The 19,275-nt window shown below is 51.7% G+C and overlaps 9 protein-coding genes across 9 annotated transcripts; 4 read left to right on the forward strand and 5 right to left on the reverse strand.

The window, feature by feature from the left end:
* Nucleotides 1-648: 648 nt before the first annotated feature.
* EJ05DRAFT_534546 (WD40 repeat-like protein) lies at nt 649-2,824 on the forward strand (the record flags this gene model as incomplete). Its single annotated transcript, XM_033749190.1, has 10 exons — nt 649-1,009; nt 1,067-1,189; nt 1,249-1,326; nt 1,377-1,468; nt 1,528-1,561; nt 1,625-1,645; nt 1,696-1,854; nt 1,901-1,960; nt 2,011-2,117; nt 2,158-2,824. Exons 1-10 carry the CDS (start codon nt 923-925, stop codon nt 2,822-2,824), a joined length of 1,428 nt encoding a protein of 475 aa, XP_033605592.1. The 5' UTR covers nt 649-922.
* Nucleotides 2,825-3,241: 417 nt separating this feature from the next.
* EJ05DRAFT_534547 (uncharacterized protein) lies at nt 3,242-4,584 on the forward strand (the record flags this gene model as incomplete). The annotated part of the gene is made up of 3 exons (XM_033749191.1): nt 3,242-3,391; nt 3,520-3,681; nt 3,788-4,584. The coding sequence occupies exons 1-3, from the start codon at nt 3,337-3,339 to the stop codon at nt 4,582-4,584; spliced, it is 1,014 nt and encodes a 337-aa protein (XP_033605593.1). The 5' UTR covers nt 3,242-3,336.
* Nucleotides 4,585-6,723: 2,139 nt separating this feature from the next.
* On the forward strand, nt 6,724-7,575 carry EJ05DRAFT_27514 (uncharacterized protein). Its single transcript, XM_033740386.1, has one exon. The coding sequence runs from the start codon at nt 6,857-6,859 to the stop codon at nt 7,412-7,414; it is 558 nt and encodes a 185-aa protein (XP_033605594.1). The 5' UTR covers nt 6,724-6,856; the 3' UTR covers nt 7,415-7,575.
* On the forward strand, nt 7,519-10,720 carry EJ05DRAFT_27524 (uncharacterized protein). The gene is made up of 2 exons (XM_033740388.1): nt 7,519-9,457; nt 9,533-10,720. Exons 1-2 carry the CDS (start codon nt 7,622-7,624, stop codon nt 10,583-10,585), a joined length of 2,889 nt encoding a protein of 962 aa, XP_033605595.1. The 5' UTR covers nt 7,519-7,621; the 3' UTR covers nt 10,586-10,720.
* Nucleotides 10,672-11,599, reverse strand: EJ05DRAFT_27540 (uncharacterized protein). Its single transcript, XM_033740390.1, has one exon. It carries the CDS (start codon nt 11,365-11,367, stop codon nt 10,855-10,857), a length of 513 nt encoding a protein of 170 aa, XP_033605596.1. The 5' UTR covers nt 11,368-11,599; the 3' UTR covers nt 10,672-10,854.
* Nucleotides 11,600-11,634: 35 nt separating this feature from the next.
* EJ05DRAFT_491220 (ClpP/crotonase) lies at nt 11,635-12,840 on the reverse strand (the record flags this gene model as incomplete). Its single annotated transcript, XM_033745963.1, has 3 exons — nt 11,635-12,142; nt 12,263-12,596; nt 12,720-12,840. 3 exons carry the CDS (start codon nt 12,838-12,840, stop codon nt 11,635-11,637), a joined length of 963 nt encoding a protein of 320 aa, XP_033605597.1.
* An 866-nt stretch (nt 12,841-13,706) lies between these two features.
* On the reverse strand, nt 13,707-14,701 carry EJ05DRAFT_472077 (uncharacterized protein). Its single transcript, XM_033743106.1, has one exon. The coding sequence runs from the start codon at nt 14,586-14,588 to the stop codon at nt 13,935-13,937; it is 654 nt and encodes a 217-aa protein (XP_033605598.1). The 5' UTR covers nt 14,589-14,701; the 3' UTR covers nt 13,707-13,934.
* A 743-nt stretch (nt 14,702-15,444) lies between these two features.
* Nucleotides 15,445-15,949, reverse strand: EJ05DRAFT_506773 (uncharacterized protein; the record flags this gene model as incomplete). Its single annotated transcript, XM_033747856.1, has 1 exon — nt 15,445-15,949. Exon 1 carries the CDS (start codon nt 15,880-15,882, stop codon nt 15,445-15,447), a length of 438 nt encoding a protein of 145 aa, XP_033605599.1. The 5' UTR covers nt 15,883-15,949.
* Nucleotides 15,950-16,875: 926 nt separating this feature from the next.
* On the reverse strand, nt 16,876-18,952 carry EJ05DRAFT_27593 (uncharacterized protein). The gene is made up of 2 exons (XM_033740392.1): nt 18,168-18,952; nt 16,876-18,117 (listed from the first exon to the last, which is right to left on the reverse strand). The coding sequence occupies exons 1-2, from the start codon at nt 18,481-18,483 to the stop codon at nt 17,186-17,188; spliced, it is 1,248 nt and encodes a 415-aa protein (XP_033605600.1). The 5' UTR covers nt 18,484-18,952; the 3' UTR covers nt 16,876-17,185.
* Nucleotides 18,953-19,275: the final 323 nt, after the last annotated feature.

The following is a 19,275-nucleotide window of genomic DNA, read 5'->3' on the forward strand; positions in this document are numbered from 1 at the left end:
GTTTGTCTTCGATCCCAACCGCCTCATGCCCATCATTTTCCCCTGGTCCACACTCGCTCCTCAGCTTGAGCTTGCATCCCTCTGCTTGATCCAGATTTTTCGAGACCGTCGCGTCTAAATACCCTTTCGCATGACCAGAACGTACGGAATTTGAGGTATGAAGTGGCAAGTGGCCGTCTAGTACTCTGTTAGTCTCCTGCAAGCCATCGCCCTTATGCACCCAGAGCCGGGCATTTCGCTCCTTCAAAATGGCACTATCCGAGTCCAGGTAATTATAGCCCAGCTATGTGTATGTACTGCTCGACTTTATGCGCCTCGGCGGGTCCTGTATGTACATGGTTCATGGTGTGTGATTCCTCTTCTAGTCACGAGTCTGGTGCATATATAGCATATACTGTGGCATGTAGCATATCCTGACGTACAATAAAGGTTTGACCGACTTCTCTTCTGTTGTCTCAAACGTGTCTCTGAAAAAGCATATGTTCATGGCCAATCTGAAGTAAATTGCTAGGCCGAAGCAATATAATAAATCATTAAATAAGTATAAAGTTGTTGCATGAAATTGTCTCACAGCCGGCAGCTCTCACTCCACTAAGTTCGGGCACCAAAACTTGAAGCTGCCCCGCCCGCCCTTGTCCTCGAGCCTCCCTGCAAACTTCTACCAACCAATTGATAATCGTCCTGACCACCATTGCAACACTACATTATTATAATAACACAACAATGGCTACCATCTTGTCATTTTGATGAGCTTGGGCTCAATAGCCTCACCATGTCGTGCCACCAGACACTTGTGTGATACTCTTGACCTCTTTCAACAACCTCAACATATTGGCCGTTGGTTAGGCTGTTGAAGCCGTGATCCAAGCAATTATTGCTTTCAGTGCTCGCGTCAGCTTGACCAGTGTTATATGCATTCAACATGGCGAACGTACATGAGTGGATAGATGGAACGGCGCACGACACGGCTCTGGGATATTTCAAATTCGAGTCTTACTTGCAGAGAACAGTGCGTCAAGGTGCTGTCTGCATCGACTTTCTCCTCCTGCTAACATACCGTGTGTAGCCGCCGCCTAGTGCGCAGCCAAAAGGCAGTCATCCATCCCAGGAGATAGAAGAAGGCTTCTACGACGTCAAATTCTACCCGTTTGGCCCGTACCCAATATTTGCAGCGACAGGCAGGCGTCTTGTAAGTCCATGCGCGAAACTCTATTCAAAAATATCATACTAAGCATGTCCTTATGAAAGACGATTGTCGTCTCAATAAACACCGAGAATAATGGTACAGAGATGCTAAGACAATGGGAAAATCCGAAAGACGTCGAGGCAAGCCCAGCACTCTGTTCTGTTGTACATGAACTTATCCGTACGTTTAGGGCAAGTTCGACTCGAATAGCCTGACCTGGTCAAAGGATATCGACACCGGAGATCCACTCCTGTGCATAGCAGGAACCGGTGGTGATATCAGGTGAGAAAACTTTTCTGGGCGATATGTTTTTACGCAAGGCTAACGGTAACATATATTAGGATATATAATGTTATCACAGGAGCTTTAGTTCAGGTTAATGCCTCAGAAGCTTATAAAAACATTTGCCTTTGCAGCTGACCATTGGTGCTCTACTAGACCCTAGGCAACCACGGGGGAGTAAGTGTAGAAGATCAACAACCAGCCATACCTACTGACTGTATATTAAGAGCGTCAACGACTTGATAACTTCGCCTTTGGACCCTCGTATTATTGCATCGGCGTCTCAAGACCATTCCATTCACATATGGAATCTCGACAAGCGGGCTAGAAACTCACCGTCTCAAGTAGTCCTAGGAGGCCCTCACACTGATGGTGTCCTGACCATAGTAAGCAATCGATCTACGACATAACAATGCACCATTAATGGCGAAGGATTTTCATGATAGTGGCAAGTTCCTTCTTTCCGGAGGACATGACACAAAAGTGTGCATGGTAGGTCTAGTCCCATCATTCATCAGGTGACCAAGACTGACAAGCAACAGTGGAAATTACCCTCCGTTGACGCTGAAAAACCTAACCGTGCCCGTGGTCAAAACGTCCATTTTCCGGTGTTCGAAAGTACGGAGATACATGCAGGCTACGTTGACTGGTATGTACGAGTTAAGCATCTTATGCCAACCCTCTAACAGCCAAAGCGTCAAATTTCACCACGACTTGATACTTTCAAAATGTTCAGTCGATCAGCCCAAGGATGCCAAGAAGGCCGACAGATCCGATAATTGCATCGTCTTATGGCGCATAGTCGACTTTCAGTCTGACCGAGACGACCCGCAGCTACCACCTTTTGTGAGGCCCGACAACCCCGAGTTCGTGAAGACGACTATCAACTACACGCGATCGGTGTGGGGCCGTGGTTTCGAGCGCCTGGCTCTCTTCAAATTGCGCAATTGCGGCCTCTTCTACAACCGTTTCGGCCTCTTCAATCAAGCAGACATGCACCCCATCCTTGCGATGGGAGACGAGGAGAGCCACTATTACTTTTGGGATCTCCAGCGCATCGAGGAGGACCTCAAGGACGGGCTTGCTGGACGTCAAGACAGGGCAAAAGCGGGGCTGTTGACTGGCGATACCTACAATAAGATTGAATGTCACTACAAACTCAACTGTCCGAACAGGAAGGCATATCTACACAACCGCGCCATCTCGTTTAGCAACGACGGCATGACGGCCGTCGGTGCTGGCGCGCTGGGGAACGAGTGTATGAACACTATCTTCCGGAGGCATGCAAAGGCACACGGGAAGAAGAAGAAGAAGACTGGCAGCGCGTCACAGACTGCAAGCAAGTCGAGCCGCTAGTCACAGCGGTGTCTCGCTGATTGAGAGCAAGTACGGATGTAGAGAGCTTTCTAAATATGTATGAGAGCTCGTCGAATCACGCACACTGCTTTGAAAGCAACCTATAAACAACACTTTACTAGATAGTAATTTATCAGACACCAGCCAGAGCAAGCACTGAATGCAGAGCCAGCACATGCCAACCTATAGCAACCCAAGGATACCTATACCCAGTGGATGAAAGCCAACGCAACAGAGTACTGTGGCGAGTTAACCAGGAAGGAACAAAGCAGGCTAACATCTAATTATTACAACATTCGTTCAACACCAAGGTACAGTACAAGATAACATCTAGTATGCTAGTCTCAAAACAGTCTAGTCATCTCTCCAAAACAGCCTTATATCTCTTTTTTCCCACGTCTATTCCATAATACTAACTAACATCTTCCATGCCATAATTAACCTGCGCTACGTTACCCAGCACGCACACAATATCGCCAATTATTAACCACCACGCTATAGCTACACTCACCATGAAAGCGATCTTAAGCAATATCCTAGGCGCCCCGGTCGCAGACGCCGAAGAAGGTAAGTACCTAATTCCGCAACTGTCCAAGGCACACTTAGCCATATATCCACCCAACCTCACCACCCCCTGTATACAAACCAATCCAAAATGCAAAACCCCACTAACCAGCCAAAAAACAAAACAACAGAATCCTTCCTCCTCTTCGCGCAGCCCATCCCCTCGCGCTCCCTCGGCTTCATCGACCCAAAGGCCCCCTCCCTCACCATCACCATCGACAACACCGACCTCCAAATCGCGCAGAGCCCCAGTCTGCTCACGTCCAATCTGCCCGGCGGCACTACTGGTGCTGGTATGTCCCCCTCCCCCTCCCTTTTCTCCCCATGCCCCCTTTAACCCTTTCGTTCCCAATCTAACATCCATCCCCCCTTTTTTGGGGGGGGAGGGGAAACGAAAAGTCCTATGGTCCATCACACCACTCCTCGCATCATGGCTCGTCCATCCGCGCAACCCACTATTCGCCGCTCTCGTAACGTCGACATCGACGGTTCTGGAGCTGGGAGCGGGCATCTCGGGCTTGCTTGCGCTGACGCTGGGGGCGCGTGTGGGGCGCTATGTGGCGACGGACCAGGCGTATGCGCTGCGGCTGCTGCGGGCGAATGTTGTTGCGAATGTTTCTGCGAATCGAGTGGATGGGCGGGGGAAGGGGAGGGGGAAGGGGAAACCGAGGTCGAAAGGGGCTAAGGGGAGCGGCAAGGGAAAGGGAGGCAGTAGTAGTAGTAAGGGTGGAAATGGAAAGGGGGCAGAAAAAGACGAAGAAGACGAAGAAGAGGGCGAAACAGGCAACGTGCACATCGTCCCACTAGACTGGGAAACCACAGACGTCGGATCGCTGGTCCACGGCGTGCTAGGCCTGCAGACGGGCGTGGACGTCGTAGTTGCGTGTGATTGTGTGTACAACGATGCGCTTGTGGAGCCGTTTGTGAGGGCTTGTGTGGAGGTTTGTCGGTGTCGGGATGCCCGCCAGGATGCCCATGAAGATATGCAGAACGAAGAAGAGGAAGAAGAGCAGAAACAGACGGTGTGTATAGTAGCACAGCAACTGCGATCGGCAGAGGTGTTTGAGGCGTGGCTAGGGCGGTTCATGCGTGATTTCGAGGTGTGGAGGGTGCAGGATGATTGGGGTGGAGTGGAGGGGTGGGGACTTGGGGAGGGGAGTGGGTTTGTGGTGCATGTTGGGGTTTTGAGGGGGTGAGGACTCAGGGAGGGATTGAGCGGAGCGAGGACTGTGGTGTTGAGATGCTGCAGAGAGGTATTGCTATGGTTTCGTGTTGTTGAGGGTTGAGTGTATGTGATAGTAGGGAGGTGTCTCTGTTTTGCAGTCTGGCATACTGGCGTATACATATATGGCTGCCGGGACGTGTTCTTGTCTTCGTTGTTGTATCCCATGCAGGGTGCGTCTCGCTCTTTCCTCACACGTAATATTTGGGTCTACCTCTTCTGCGCCTGCCGTGCGTGGCTCTACTTATAAGGGCTCTTGCGCGCGACTTCAGTGCTTCGTGGTGCTTCCCTGAGGACTGTCTGGCGAGCACTGCAGTATGTAATAGTGAGTATGACGCAGCCGGACATCTGACGTCACATGACAATATCAGATTAAAGTCTGTTTACACAACAGACATGGCGAAGAGAGGTAGAGCAATAAAGTATACGAGAGCGTGAATAGTTGCTATAGGATAGTATAGTACTATGCCAAGGTCTTCTCAAGTAGACAGCGACTTCGGAACAAGAAAAGTCTCGCCTTTGGTACGATCTGAGACAAGAGCTTTAGCATGGTTTTCCTGGTATATGCAAGGAAATAGCTCTGCGTGTTGGTGTTTGCGGAGTAGAAGAGGGTGAGACGACGAGGCGATGAGAGGAGGACTAGGGAAAGAATAAAGTAAGAGTAGGTTGTGACTCTTACTGACGTGAGAAAGAGAGAGAGAGGAAAATGACATGACAGACAGATGATGAGGCCAGACACAAGTAAGGCTGTAAGGCAACAACAGCACGACGGAAGATGTCAGCGATGATTAGATGATGTGATAGAGTGACAGCAATGGCAAGGCAGAAAGAAAGAATCAAGAAGCAAGGGAAACAAGACGGTAGCAGGGTTGATGATAACGAACTGGATAGACGGAGTAGACGGATGTTTGCGGGGAAGCTGAGCCGGATAAGAAGAAGGCTGGCATGTCAGTAATTACCAGTCCATATTATATGTTACCATGTTTACCATGTTAACATGTTAAATTACCCATGTTTTCACGTAAGCTGGGGAAGGGCTGCCCGTGTTGCCGAGGGGATTCGGGTGGCTTGATTGGCTGGAGCTGGGACTACATGACACGCTGTTCCGTTCGCGGTAATGGTGGTGTGTCAGCAGGCACGCACCAGGCAGCACCCGCAGACAGTAGAAGTAGGCAGCAGCAGCAGCAGCAGCAGCGGCAGTAAGCAGAATAGTAGCTGGGTCTACCTGCGGACTCAGCGTCAAGTCAAGCACTCCGCCAGGAATAATGATCACGGACGCCATCATAGCTTCTCTGTCGACTCGTGCATATACCTATGCTGTGGTCGTGTATAAGAGAGTTGTAGCACGATATCATGCAGGAGAGGTCGTAGTGGTGGTATAGACAGGAAGACAGACCAGCGTGCGCGCGCGCGTTGACAGCCTTGTTTGGAGCCCTTGGAGGTTGATGGGCGGGTGCTTCTTATACCTATTTGGAGACAAGAAGGGCCTTTTTCGCGCAGGCAGGCTCCTCTTGGGGGGACTATGGGAGGCTATTGGGGGCTATCCGGGGGCCTATTTTAGGGGGTGAAGGGAGGGGGGGAAAGTGTAGGGAATGGGCGCCACTAGGCGACTAATTAGCTGGGGCTCTGGGGCTTTGGGGTGCACTGTGCGATATTGGCGCACCAAGCAAGTCAAAGCAGGATTCACGATTCGGGACGCTAAACTACTCAGTACCAATTAGTCCTGCTGCTGCCTGTGGCCGTCCATGTCTTATTGCCCTTAAATTACCGTAAATTACCTGTCTTTCAGCTGCCCTTGGTTGCGTTGAGTCTTGAGAGTGATTAATTAGTGCAATGTAATTAATTATTATGTGGAATGGGGAAGTGTCTCCGTGCTGCGCCCACCTGTGTGCATCCATCCTCTCTCTCTCATAATAACATAACCAAGTCATCATCACTATTATTATTATTATTATTATTATTATTATTATTATTATCATTATTCCCTGCTCTCTTCGCTCTGATGACTCTGCATCCCCCCCTAGTCGCCGCCTTCGTGTCTTTGACGCTGTCGTTGTCCCTCTCGCTGTCCCTGCCGCTGTCCTTTCTTTTCTTATGATTATTATTACTATTGCCAGCTCATGCCTACGCCTGTTGGCTTGCTCGCTATTATATTAGTAGGTCCATGCAAATCATCATACACACGATCCATCTCTCTCTATCTCTCTCTTTCTTAGCTATTCGACTGCCCAGTCTTGTCTTCTGTGATGGTCCACCCCTCCGACTCCCCAGCAGTGCGCAAATGCGAAAATGCAAAGACGGGCAGAAAAGACGAAATCGCCAGACGCCCAAAGCGGACTAGCGCGCCTCCAGCTCCATCCACCCAATCATCTGGCTTCTTGCAATTTGGCCGCAACACCGTTCTGCTTCATCTGCTGGCCTGCCGTTTCCTTCCCCCTCTCCTCTCAACTGATTTTTCAATCCCTCTCGTCGCCAACTCCCTTCACCCCGACCGCACGACGCTTTTTCTGCCTTCTCCAATTCACATTTCCCCAATCTCACCTTCTCTGACCTTTACTATCGCGCCTTCTACTCGAGTCTCGACCGTCCGACCCTCTCCAGCCCTTCTGCCCCTTCGCCCGTCCTGCTCTCGCTCCTCGTCTCGTCACGACTGCACCCTCATCTATCCTTCGATTTCACCGTCAGATCCCCTTGTTATGATAAGACATTCGTATGGTCTCGTTTCGCCATCTTTCGATCAATTCTTGACCTCGCTGCGCTACCCGTTCGACTCGATCCACTCACTCACTTCGTCAACACCTTGAGCCACACCTTCCACCCTTGGCTCATCTCCTCTTCAATTCACCGTAATCGACCTCTGTCGGTCTCAGGACTCGATAGCTGTCGTTTTTTCTTGGCGCGCTCTCGCTGTTGTTGCGTTGGTCGCCATGCGATCCAGGTCAAGAACAGCTTGAGCTGCGTTTGAACCACACCACCACACCCTCGTTTCTTCATCTACCCTTCGCCGTATTATGACAGACATCTCTTCGATCAGGCCGCATGCTGATTCGCAGCTGACATCAGTTGCGCCGCTGGCGCCCTACTCTCCTGCCCTTGCCAACGGCCACGCTGGCTTCGACACTCAGGATGTGCAGGATACACAAGAAAGCTACACCATCAAGTGCATCTGCGGCTTCGAGGATGACGATGGAAACACCGTGCTCTGCGAAAAATGCAATTCGTGGCAGCACATTGCCTGCTACTACGGCACTGACAAGGTCCCAGAGGTCCACGAATGTAACGACTGCCTTCCTCGCAAGCTCGATGCCAGCGCTGCAAGAGACCGTCAAAGAACGATACGCGATCCCGGAAATGCCAATGACAAGAAGATCAAGAAACCAGCGTCTAAGAGCCACAAGAAGAAGGGCAAAGAATCCATCTCAACAATACAAATCAACGGCTGGGCGCACGATAAGAATGACCACTTTGTGCAAGACCGTAAAAGTGGAAGCCCCAGAGATCAACCTCCCACCAAACGGCAGAAATCGTCCCATAAACCCTCTCCCTCCGTCCCATCATTAAACAATGCCTCCTCTATCGCACCGCCAAGGAAACGAGCTGGATCGACCTTGGTCAACGGCCAAAGTCCCGTCAAGTCGCCTCCAACGCCACAATCAAACGGTCATTGTGGAGACTACTTTTCTTCCGAGTTCTTACAACTCTATCGCGGTGAACCCCATACTGAGGTGTCAGAAAACCGTTACGAAGACATTCAGATGCCGAAAGATCTGCTCGAATGGCTCGAAGACCCAGAGACATTAGCCCAGGTCACTGATGGAAAGAAACCCCAAGAGGTGTTCCAACGGCTCGAAGCTTCGATCCAAGAGCTGGACAGTTGCGCACCACGAATAGACGAACATTCGCACGAGGATACTGACACCAAAGTTGAAGGATCTGGATTGTGTCCAATATGGAGGTGGCTTACGGTCGAGGACCCCGTTGCAGAAGGCCACTACATTGGTGAGCTTCGGGGCCGATTAGAGCGCAAAGAGCGATACATTTCTGATCCTTTGAATCGTTGGCATACGCTACGGCACCCAGAGCCTTTCGTATTCATCCCACCATACCTTCCTCTCGCCATCGACACACGCAAAGAAGGAACAATGATGCGATACGTACGACGAAGCTGTGATCCCAACGTGGAACTTCGAACGTTCATTGCTGATCGCAACTACCACTTTTGCTTCATTTCCCTCCGAGACCTTCAAGCAGGCGAAGTGCTCACTGTCAAATGGGACCTGGACACTGACATTGCGCGACGCGTTCAACAGCAAGCCGAGAATGGTAATGTTGCTGTGAATGGCATTCACAAAATGGAGGACTTATCGCGATGGGCGACTGGTGCTCTCAAGAACTTTGGAGGCTGTGCTTGCGGTCGAGAAGCTGTCGATTGCTTGTTGGAGCGGGCGCATCGCACTGACGGCCAGTATGCGGTGTTGGACACTTCTGGCCGCAGAAAGCCGAAGAAAGGCAGGAAGCAGCAGATCTCTCCTATCAGCACTGGTCATGCGACGAACAGTCGAGCTGGCTCCGAGGCAATACACCGCATGGATCTTGACGACGACAATGCAGATACCCGGTCTACATACAGCTCATCCCGAAGCAAACCGGCCAGTCGTGACAACACACCCATGACTGCGCACTCCTTGGCCGATGGCAATGCGGAGCCAACAGACCGCGAGACCAGAAAAATGCTTGCACTCATCAGGTCCTCTGAACAGCATGAATCGGAACAAAATCATGGCAACAAGCGGAAAAAGAGGAACAGCGGTGGGTCAACACTAAATACACCCAGCGTTTCCTCATCGGTAAGAGTGTTTCCGTCCCTTTTCACCCTTTCGTGTAGGGCAAGGGCGATGGTGACACAGGCTAACACCATGCAGAAACAAATCGGCCAGCATGAACCGTCTCCTCCCACTCGTCGCCCTGTCGCGAGCCGAAAAGTACCAAAGAAACCTGCCGCCCTGCGTGTGAAGCCCCGCCCGCCATACCATGATCAAGAGGTGCAAACAGACGAGATAATGTCTCAACGTCCATCAGTGGTCTTTAAGCCTTTTATCTCTCCAGCTCGAGCTCAACTGACAAGGGCAAGAGAGGAACGGTTACGAAGAGAGGAATTGGAGAAGCGCCGCGCTGCATCTATGAGCAAATCTGTTCCGCCCTCACCAGGATCTGCGAGTTCCAATAGCAAGGCTGCTTCATCCCCAGTCCAAGACTCGAAATCGTCTACCACTTCAGCAGGACCAGACGCTGAGGTGCAAGACACTGAGATGAAGGACGCCGACGCCGACGCCGACGCCGAGAACCAACCGATTCCAGTGGAGGCGGGTTCCCTTCATGATACTCATGATCATCAGATGGAGACAGCCCCGGAACCGCAAGCTGCTCATCCTCAAATACAGCCGCCGCCGCCACCATGGGAACCAAAATTGGAGGATTCAGTCGATGAATCAAAGCCTCTCGCATCATCTCAAAGGCCGTCGTCCGACTTACACGTCGAGCTTCCCACACCAGAGATTTCACCTCAACCTATAACAACCGCTCCACTCACCGCTACGCCTGCGTCTCTTGCTCCTCCCACGGGTCCGGTATCTTCTCAGTCACCATCAGCGCCGAGCCAGCCACCTGTCCTCTCGCCTTCTGTCAGTAATGCTGTTGCTCCCAGTCCTGCGCGAAAGAAGCTCAGTCTTAGCGACTACACGAGCCGTAAAGCCAAGGCGCAGGCAGCCGTTGTCGCTAACAAGATCCCTGAGCTACCATCGTCACAGTCAGAGAACGCTGTCGAGTCTTCGTCGCTTTCTCCTGCCACTACGGAGCCCTGCAAAGACGTTGAAATGAAGGACGTGGCAGCATCACCGTCTGAACCCGCTTCGACTGATATGGCACCACCCAAGGCTCCAGCGTCTCATCCTCCCCCACCTCTGTTTTCCGGATAACGCTTTCCACATTGGTGCATGAGATGTTCTCTTTCGCTTACGACCACACGCTTCGATGTAAAAATAGTAATATTTATCGACTGGACGCGCACCATTTCCGTGTGCTACGCTTGATGCCCCCGCTCAATATTTCTTTTGTTCACTTTTCGACTTTCTCGACTCAGATCCAATTTTTTGGGGCAGATGTTCCCGGCGTCAGTCTGTAACGATGACTTTTGGTCAGAAACCTTCTAGACAGGCGAACTGCGTTTTTGGCATTCTCGATTGTCTCAAATCGGAACCTGATTACGGGCGGCAAAAACTTCAGTTTTCCATGATATTCCAGCTGCGGTGCCATGATGTGTGTGTGTGTGTACGTGCGCGCGCGCGCGTCTGTGATTGCGTTCCTTTTTGGGATGGCGATAGGGTTTTTGGTTTCGGCCCAGGTGCCATGTACGTAGGCTCATTCTAGCCGAAGTCATAGCGGTGGGAGTTGTGGGAGTTGGTGCGTCGTGAGTGGGCCGGCGACTACTGCTGATGAGCAGGAGACCTCGCAACTTTGCTTTTGCGAGGTCGTTAAGCTGGGCGGGAGAGACGGACGAAGAAGCGAGCAAGCAAGCTAGCAGATTAGAAACAATCGAAAGATGTTTCGTGTATAGAGCGTGCGTGCGTGTGTGCATTGTTGGGCGTGAGTGATGGACTTGACGTTGGATGCGCGTGAGGACTTGGGTCAGGCAACATTGGACTGACTGGACTCTTCGTGAGTCGTACGTACGTCGTAGACCGTCCACGTGCGCATACATGTATCTCTCTCATCTGATATAAACAACATCATCAAGAACTACCACTGCGCACTACATACACACACCGCCCAGACTCCCTCCCTCCCTTCCTCCAATATCTACCTACAACCCCTTCCTCGTCCCATCCCCATTTCCCCCCAAATGTCCCATCCCTCTCCCATCTCCCATCTCCCATCTCCCATCCCATCCCTCTCCCCTTTCCCCCATCCCCTCCCGTCCATCTCCCCTTCCCCCCAGAACCCCAACCCAAAGATCCCACCCATCCCCTCACAGCCTAGAAGGCCTCCAAACCGGCCTCCTCCCCCTGCCCCCCCCCTCCGCAAACGCCCGAACCCCAATCCCAAAATTCTCCCCCCGAAACAGCGCCTCCCCGTACCGCTCCGCCGTCACCTGGCCCGCCCGCACCACACTCGCCGTCTCCCACGCCTCGCGAATCCCCGCGCGCGTCACAACCACCGCGTCCGGCGACGCGAGTGTGATGGCGCGTGCCATTTCGACGGCTTCGTTGAGGAGGGTTTCTCTGGCTGATGATGGGGATGAGGATGGGGTGGAGGGGCTTGGAGGAGAGGGAGAGGGAGGGGAAACAACGCGGTTGATCAGGCCGTGCGAGAGGGCTTCGGCGGCGCTCATGCGTCGGCCTGTGAGGGCGAGTTCGGATGCGATGTGGATGCCTGCTGTGCGGGTGAGGCGTGCGAGACCGCCTGCTGCGGCGTAGAGGCCGCGGAGGGCTTCGGGGAGGGCGAATGTGGCGGTTGGGAGGGCGAGGGTTATGTCGCTTTGGGGGTTGCGTTAGTGCTTGGGATGGGAGGGAGGGGAGAGGGGAGAGGGGAGAGGGGAGGGAAAAGGGGGGGTTTATATGGGTTGGTGAGGGAGGGAAAAGGGGATAGGTAGGTACCAGTTCAGACAGATTTCGAAGCCGCCGCCCATTGCGGCGCCGTTGACGGCTGCGATGATGGGTTTGCGGCCGGTGCGGGTGCTGAGGCCGGCGAAGCCTGTTGGGGGCAGGCCGAGGCGGGAGGAGGGTTGTGGTTGGGGGTTGGAAGCGGTGTCTTTGTTGTTGTTGTTGGTGGTGCTGCTTTTGTTGTTGCTGCGGTGGTCGAGGTAGGCTTGTTCTTTGAGGTCTTGGCCGGCGCAGAAAGCGAGGTCGCCGGCGCCGGTGATGATGGCGACGAGGAGGGATGGTTCGGCGTCGAACCATTTGAAGATTGCGTCGGCTTCCCAGTGTTGTGCTATTCGGGGGGGAAGGGGAGGGTTGTGTTAGTTTGGGTGGGATTTATGTGTGTTTTGTTTGTGTTTGTTTGTATATTAAGGGGAGATGATTGGGAGAGAGGGAGGGATGATTGCGGACGTACCCATTGAGATGGCGTTTCGTTGCTTGGGCTTGTTTATGGTTACGAGAAGGATGGATGGGGATGGGTAGCTTAGGAGGAAGGCTGTGGAGGGAGGGGGTTGGGAGGAGAGGTTTTCTGCCATTGTGGATTGATTGATTGGGTGTGGAGTTGGAAGATTGGGATAGGGTGGAATGGAGGACGGTCAATGGTTTCGAAGAGGAAAGCAATTGGAGATGTATGTGGTTATTGAGGTAAGTAATGCCTATGAATGCTTTCATGCAGGGCGGCCCCGCGCGTGTTTGACAGTTGAGCCGAGCCGAGATGCCGACTAGCGAAGGCGGGCTGTTGGGGAATTTATGGGGTTTGGACATCGGGTTATGCGTCTGGCAATGACATGAAGAGTGGATACTCCTGGCGGCATCGTTGGTGCATTGACACCTTTGGTGTGGTGGTTCTTTGTTGTCTTAGGGATTGTTTATGTGTTAGCAACACCCTTTGTATACATTTGCTCACTCTGTCGATGCACTCTTTGGTCTGTGATGCCTAATGTCATGGATGTAATACGATACTCACTAGCAATGTACAGGAGACAGCCATTGGCGGTTGGTTGAGTCGGAGAGCTGGTCAGATTCTTGATAAGCTGGACCTGCATAGCAGGATTCGCATCGAGTAGCGAGACTTATAGTGCATCATCTCGTTGGGGAATCATCATATACTGGATAATATGGCTCTGTTAGTGCGTTAAGACCATCATTGGCGACTTGGAAATTAAAATATTGTTGCTCGGTCGTTTCGCTGCAAGAATCAGGACGAATGCTGCGTCGCTTTAGGCCCTGGGCAGGTACCAGGTCTAGTGCTGCCTCCATAATCAGGAGGTCGTCGTCTGTCACGACAGTTTGTTGGCTAAAGACAAAGTGGACAGCTCATACTTTATGTATGCGTCACTGTGGTTTACTTCTCGAGAGGCCCTTAGTGCTGACAGTAGCGGTTGACCGGCCGCGGGATATGGTAAAGTGATGTTATGCTCTTTGTGTTAAAATTAATATTTAGATTATTTCTCGGACGAAGATGCGCTCGTCTAAATGTCAAATCCCTTTGATGTAATGCCCGCCGTGCCAACGCCTGAAACCGAGTAGATCCGTACCTTAGCTATAAGGAGAATGAGGCTTTCGTGTAGCCATGTCTGTATCGTACATTCTTTTTGTTACAAATAAAAGCGAAAAGTCGATTTCGATGTCAACAGGCCGGAGAGCTGATCTCCATGTCGTCCCATTGCCGGAGCGTCGCGATGTTCGTATCCAGATACGAAGGTTCGGGGACCTCCATGGGACTGCCTGCGCTTTGCCTCCAGAGGACTTGTAAATGCTCGTTCGTAGCACGCAACGTCTCGAGCGAGAATTCGAATGCTTCCGGAGCATCCATGGCTTGGATGGTTGCGTCAAAATTCGCCCTTTGCACGATTGACGGGCTTCTGGAGCGCAGCCACAGGAGAGATTTCCGCAGTGCTTGCCACTCGCGGAAGACGAGCACGTCGTCCGCGACTGGTTGGGCGACAACATATAATAAGCCGCGGTTGAGTAGCCATCGGGTTCCGTAGGCGTGTATATGGTCCAGTGTGAGGTTCTGCTGTGTGATGAGTGCGAATGCGTCTTCCAATTGTGGCTTCAAGATGGTTTCGTAGTCGTTCTTGGTTGAAAAACGGTGTCGATGAAAGTCGAAATAGTCGAGAACCTCGGAACGGGAGGGCAGCAGCCAAGACTGTTGTTGTAAGGGGAGCCAGGATGGACAATGGTCGTTTTGGACCTGGCATTGAACCCCATATGACCGCCGCTTTTGACAGGGGTCTTCCGGAAAGGCTTCAGCCTCGAGTTGACTATACGACCGTTTCATCCTGGAGGTGTTCTGTAGAATAAGGAGAATTATGAAAGTGTCCAAGGAAGGTGCTGAAAGAAGGATGCAAGGATAAGTAGTGAGATGGCCAGATGGGCCGACGGAAAGTCAAGATATAATAGTTGATGATTAATGTTGGCTGAAGGAGGCTGGGGGAACATGTTCTGGCACGTGCACGGCTTGGAACGCGACGACGCGCGAGAACGCGTTGCTAATTAAGAGCCGAGGCCCATTCAATTCATTCCGCCTCTCCTGAATATACTTCTACTGTACTACCAATCTGCTCCGCTAACCACCGGAAGTCTGCACCTCTAGGGAGATCTATACAGACTCCGTTCACTACGAGTGTACAGCGTGTCTAACGTAGGAACAAATTTCCGTGTGGACGTATAGCGGGGCATCGGCACGATCGACACGGAATGTTCAGTCCAAAACCAAGACGGGTTCCACTAGTTGTAATTATGTGTGAGAAGACGTGCCTAGCAATCGAGGCATAGAAGATTCAGCTAGTGGTATGCATTATATCCGACTTCGATGGTCTTGACATGGATGACATGAATCTTGTCGTTATCCTTTCTTTACCAAGGAGGTAACCTTGGATCCGGATTCCGCTAACCCCTTGAACCGTCTTTATAATGACCAGACACGTAATCCGTTCAGATAAAGAGAACATTAATTGGAGCAAAATATACGTCGATAGACAAGATGGGCTTGTTCACACCCAAATACCGCATCTTTGATAGTGCAACACATGCAACAAGGCAGGAGAAGGAGGCCGAGAATGCGATCAAGAGGCATACATTATGAATTAAGATGTGCTATACTAACAGCCTACCCCGTACGTCCATCTTCCTATCTAACAAGCCCTAATGTTGAAGCTCCTGTCACTACCACAAGTCTTCACCGCCTGGCAATCCGACCCAGGACACATCACACTCGGACAGGCACCACTGCCTCCCTGCGTATCCGCAGCCGCCAGACTGAACGGCTGGCCCGCCGCATTGCTCACGTCATAGTAGTTGACGCCGTTGGTGACCGAGTAGTCGAAGCTGATGGGCTTGGTGAAGTCGGTGTTGGAGTTGGAGAACTTGACGGCGTTGCCCTGCTGTGTGGTCTCCAGGTTGGCCGTCCAGGTGGCGCCTGCTGCGATCTCGGTGATGGGTCCGCTGGAGGACTGGCTGTCGGCTTTGACCCAGATGGATGTGCCGCAGTTGTTGAGTGCGCTGATGGAGGCGCCGAGGGCGGTGGAGGTGAGGGTGAGGGTGAGGGCAAGGGCTGCGAAGGTGGTCTTCATGTTGGTTTTTGGACTTGGATTGGTGGTTGGAGAAGGTGGGTTTGTATGGTCGTTGGTTGGGTTGGATTGGGTTGAATTATGTTGCTGTTGCTGTTGACTGATGTTCGACTTCGGCGAGAGTCCTGACCTCTTTTATATCTGCCATGGCAGTATGTATCGACTACTTCGAACTTATGACCTCATGTCAGACGTGCCGTCCATTCCGAATTAACCGATAGTATTCGTGATGCTCTCCATACGACAAGGCGAAGAGATGGAGTGGTCGCTTCGGGCGTGTGCTACGCGGCCCATACATCTATCGAGACTAAATGGCGAAAGCTACCATAGGACATGTAGATCTGTATTGGAAAACTGTCATATTGCAGCGTTGTGTAGGTAATGGTGCCACCGATCCATGGTTGTCGAAAGCCATTGCGTGAATGTCTATAGTGGTACGGGCCGTACGGTTGTACGACCCTATGTCTATTTCAGGCTTATCGATAGTCCACAGTGAAGGGGTCTAATGCCTTTTGGCCCAGGTCTACCAGATCAGGACGTCTGAACAATGGATCATCGGTGACTAGTGCCCTGTAGCCAGCACAGGTAGACTTTCTGGAAGACGGATCAATGGGAGAATGTAACCTTGACATGCCCTTGGCACAGCCCTGCGCCACAACGCACCCCGCAACTCCAAACTCGACCATTAATTACTACGTAAGTTGCACCAAATCGTCACGCATCCGGTGGTAACGGCAGAGGACCTTGCGCGTATCCCGTATAACCCCACTAGCTGGAGTTCCGGCAAGACGGGAGCTAAGAAGCCCACAGATGCGTCATGAGGCAGAACAACCTTAGGAGAGCTGTATCGAGCGATCCAAATACATGGGATGATTGTCGGAGACTGTCAGCTGTTCAACTTCGCTTCCTGAACGAGCATATTTCAATACGTCTTGCATACGACCATCAGCACGCTCAAATGGCTCGCGAATAATCCAAGACCGTCTTTCCACATAGCATGAGCACGTCGTGAGGTAACATCAATAGGCCCAGGGAGGCGTTGGGGCCTTTCTTAGGCGAGGGAAAAGCCATCACGTAATATGTCAAGAGGCGAGCAATATGAGATCATTCGACTCTTTCATTGAATGTTCACACCCGATAGAGCACCGGCCATCAAGCTCCTGAAATGCAACAACCACCGGCTTATGTCTCGTGACTCGTCGGACTACACCTCCCCAAACTCCTCTGCTGTGCTTTTTGACCGCCTCTACAATGCATTGTTCATGTCCAAACTCCAAACGTCAACACCAGCATATATTTACACGGCTTATTTCATATTCTGGAGGAGATACTTGAGTCCAGCATATGCTTCCTCGCCAGATGGGACGATCTGGTTGGCAGGGAGAAGGAAGCCGTAGTTACCAGTGTCGCGTAGCTCCGAGGTAAAGATGTAGTCAGCCTTGACGACGTCCGAGACATAATCGACTGAAGCGCCCGTGGCTTGGTAGATGGTCGAGCAGATTGGCCCATAGGTGAATGACACACCATGCACAGCCTTGATGGCAGCAACAGTACCCTTCATCAGGCTTTGAAACTCGGTGTTCTTGGCTGGAAGAGCAGAGCAGGAGTATCCGTAGGGCGACATGAACAGCTGAGAGTAGGAGTGGTAGTCGATATACAGCTTCAGACCTTGTTGGTTCTTGATTTTCTGGATGAAGCTCTGGTGGGCTTGGGTCTCAGGCGCATCGGCAGCGGCCCTGCCCTTGAAGTCTTGCGCACATGGGTCGGTAGAGGCCCCGCCAGTGACAGACCACATGTAGTTCCAGTTGCGATTGATGTCATGGCCGAGGCACGAAGAGCCAGATGTCGATTGACGGTTCTTGCGCCACATACGATCGTTGGTTTGCGTGTAGACGAAGCCATCAGGATTAACGTTTGGGAAGATGTAAAAGTCGTACTTGTCAACGAATGCTTTGATCTCTGAATTGCTGGCATAGCCGGTCAGGAGAGTATATAAGAAGTATTCGACGACCATAGTGCCGATCCATTCACGAGCATGGACAGTTCCGTGGAGGATAATGGCAGGCTTCACGTTCTTGCCGCTGCTGCCCCAGAAATGAAGACCATTCAGGGGACGACCCTCGAGTGAGCTTCCTGCACTTACGATCTCTGATTGACTGGCATAAGTGCTCTGCATGTCCTTCAGAAACTGCTGATGATCGGCATAGCTATGGTAGGCATTGAACCAGGTACTATCAACTGGGAGGATGGTCAGAAATCCATAACGTTACGAAGCAGGCCGGACTTACCAGCGTAGGTGCTGACAATAGTCTCGTTCGTAATGGCTTCGCCCAGATTTTCGTACATGACGACAGATGGAAGATGAGCGGTAGCAGCCTTGAATGCCTCTTGAACACCAGGAGGGATCACGACGTCAGCCAAAGCATCTTCACGTGCGGGCTTCCATGTCTCCAACTGAAGCTTAGAGATGACATCGTTGACGTGGGAAGCCTCTTTGCCGACCTCAAGGCGTACAACCTGGTAGCCATCGTACTTGGCCGCGCGAGGGACCACAACAGCACTCGCCAGTGCAAGGCTCGAGATGACTACGACGGGTGTCCACATATTGAATTTTCTGGTGTGAGTATGAATACGTAATCTGTCGCTGGACGAAACCAAGTCGAGTGGTGCTGGGCAAACCCTTTATAGCCTCCCTAGAGGAAGCTCCTCAAGCCCTTAGCTGATATCCATGAATGCAGTGGTAAACATGGCGCGCTGATCAATCCGGCAGGTGGGTTCGTCCTTGGACCAATACGGCATCTGCCATAATAGTCTGGGGGAAACTACAGAGTAGAATATGAAGCGCAGCGCAAGAGATAAGATCTCGCCTCCATAATACAGAATAAATTATCTGTTTAGTCTCTTGGCGAGCGTTGTGATTCGGCAGGTCGGCGCCTACCTCGGTCACTGTGAGTCGAAACCACCAGTCGCAAATCGGATCGACAAACATCACCTGGCTGGTATCGCCAGTGTTTAAACTACTTTAGGAAGGTTCCCAGTGGAGCAAGCTTCCAGAGGAGCATCGTTATAGATGGCTTGCACTAATTACCTTCGAGAATACAAAGCTATTCTGGCTTTCCGACTCTTGTACTGCATGCGGCTGTATTGACTGGCGTATTACCTATATTGTCTTACTGCAGTTGAGAATCCTGAGTGCTGTATATCAGACAGTTTAGAAACTCTCCTGCCCTATCCATGCCAGGTTTTTAATTTCACCTCATGGTCTCGAGCAGGCTTTATGCTCGTTTGCGAGACGAGTTGGAAGATTGCGACCGGGATAGCCTATGTCTTACGATCTGGAGAAGACCGGATCGTGTCTTCGGCCCGGAATGGCCTGTTTGCCATCAAAACATTATC

The sequence above is a fragment of the Pseudovirgaria hyperparasitica genome, assembly GCF_010093815.1.
Source record: "Pseudovirgaria hyperparasitica strain CBS 121739 unplaced genomic scaffold EJ05scaffold_1, whole genome shotgun sequence".
In the NCBI taxonomy this organism is placed as follows: Eukaryota; Fungi; Ascomycota; class Dothideomycetes; order Acrospermales; family Acrospermaceae; genus Pseudovirgaria; species Pseudovirgaria hyperparasitica.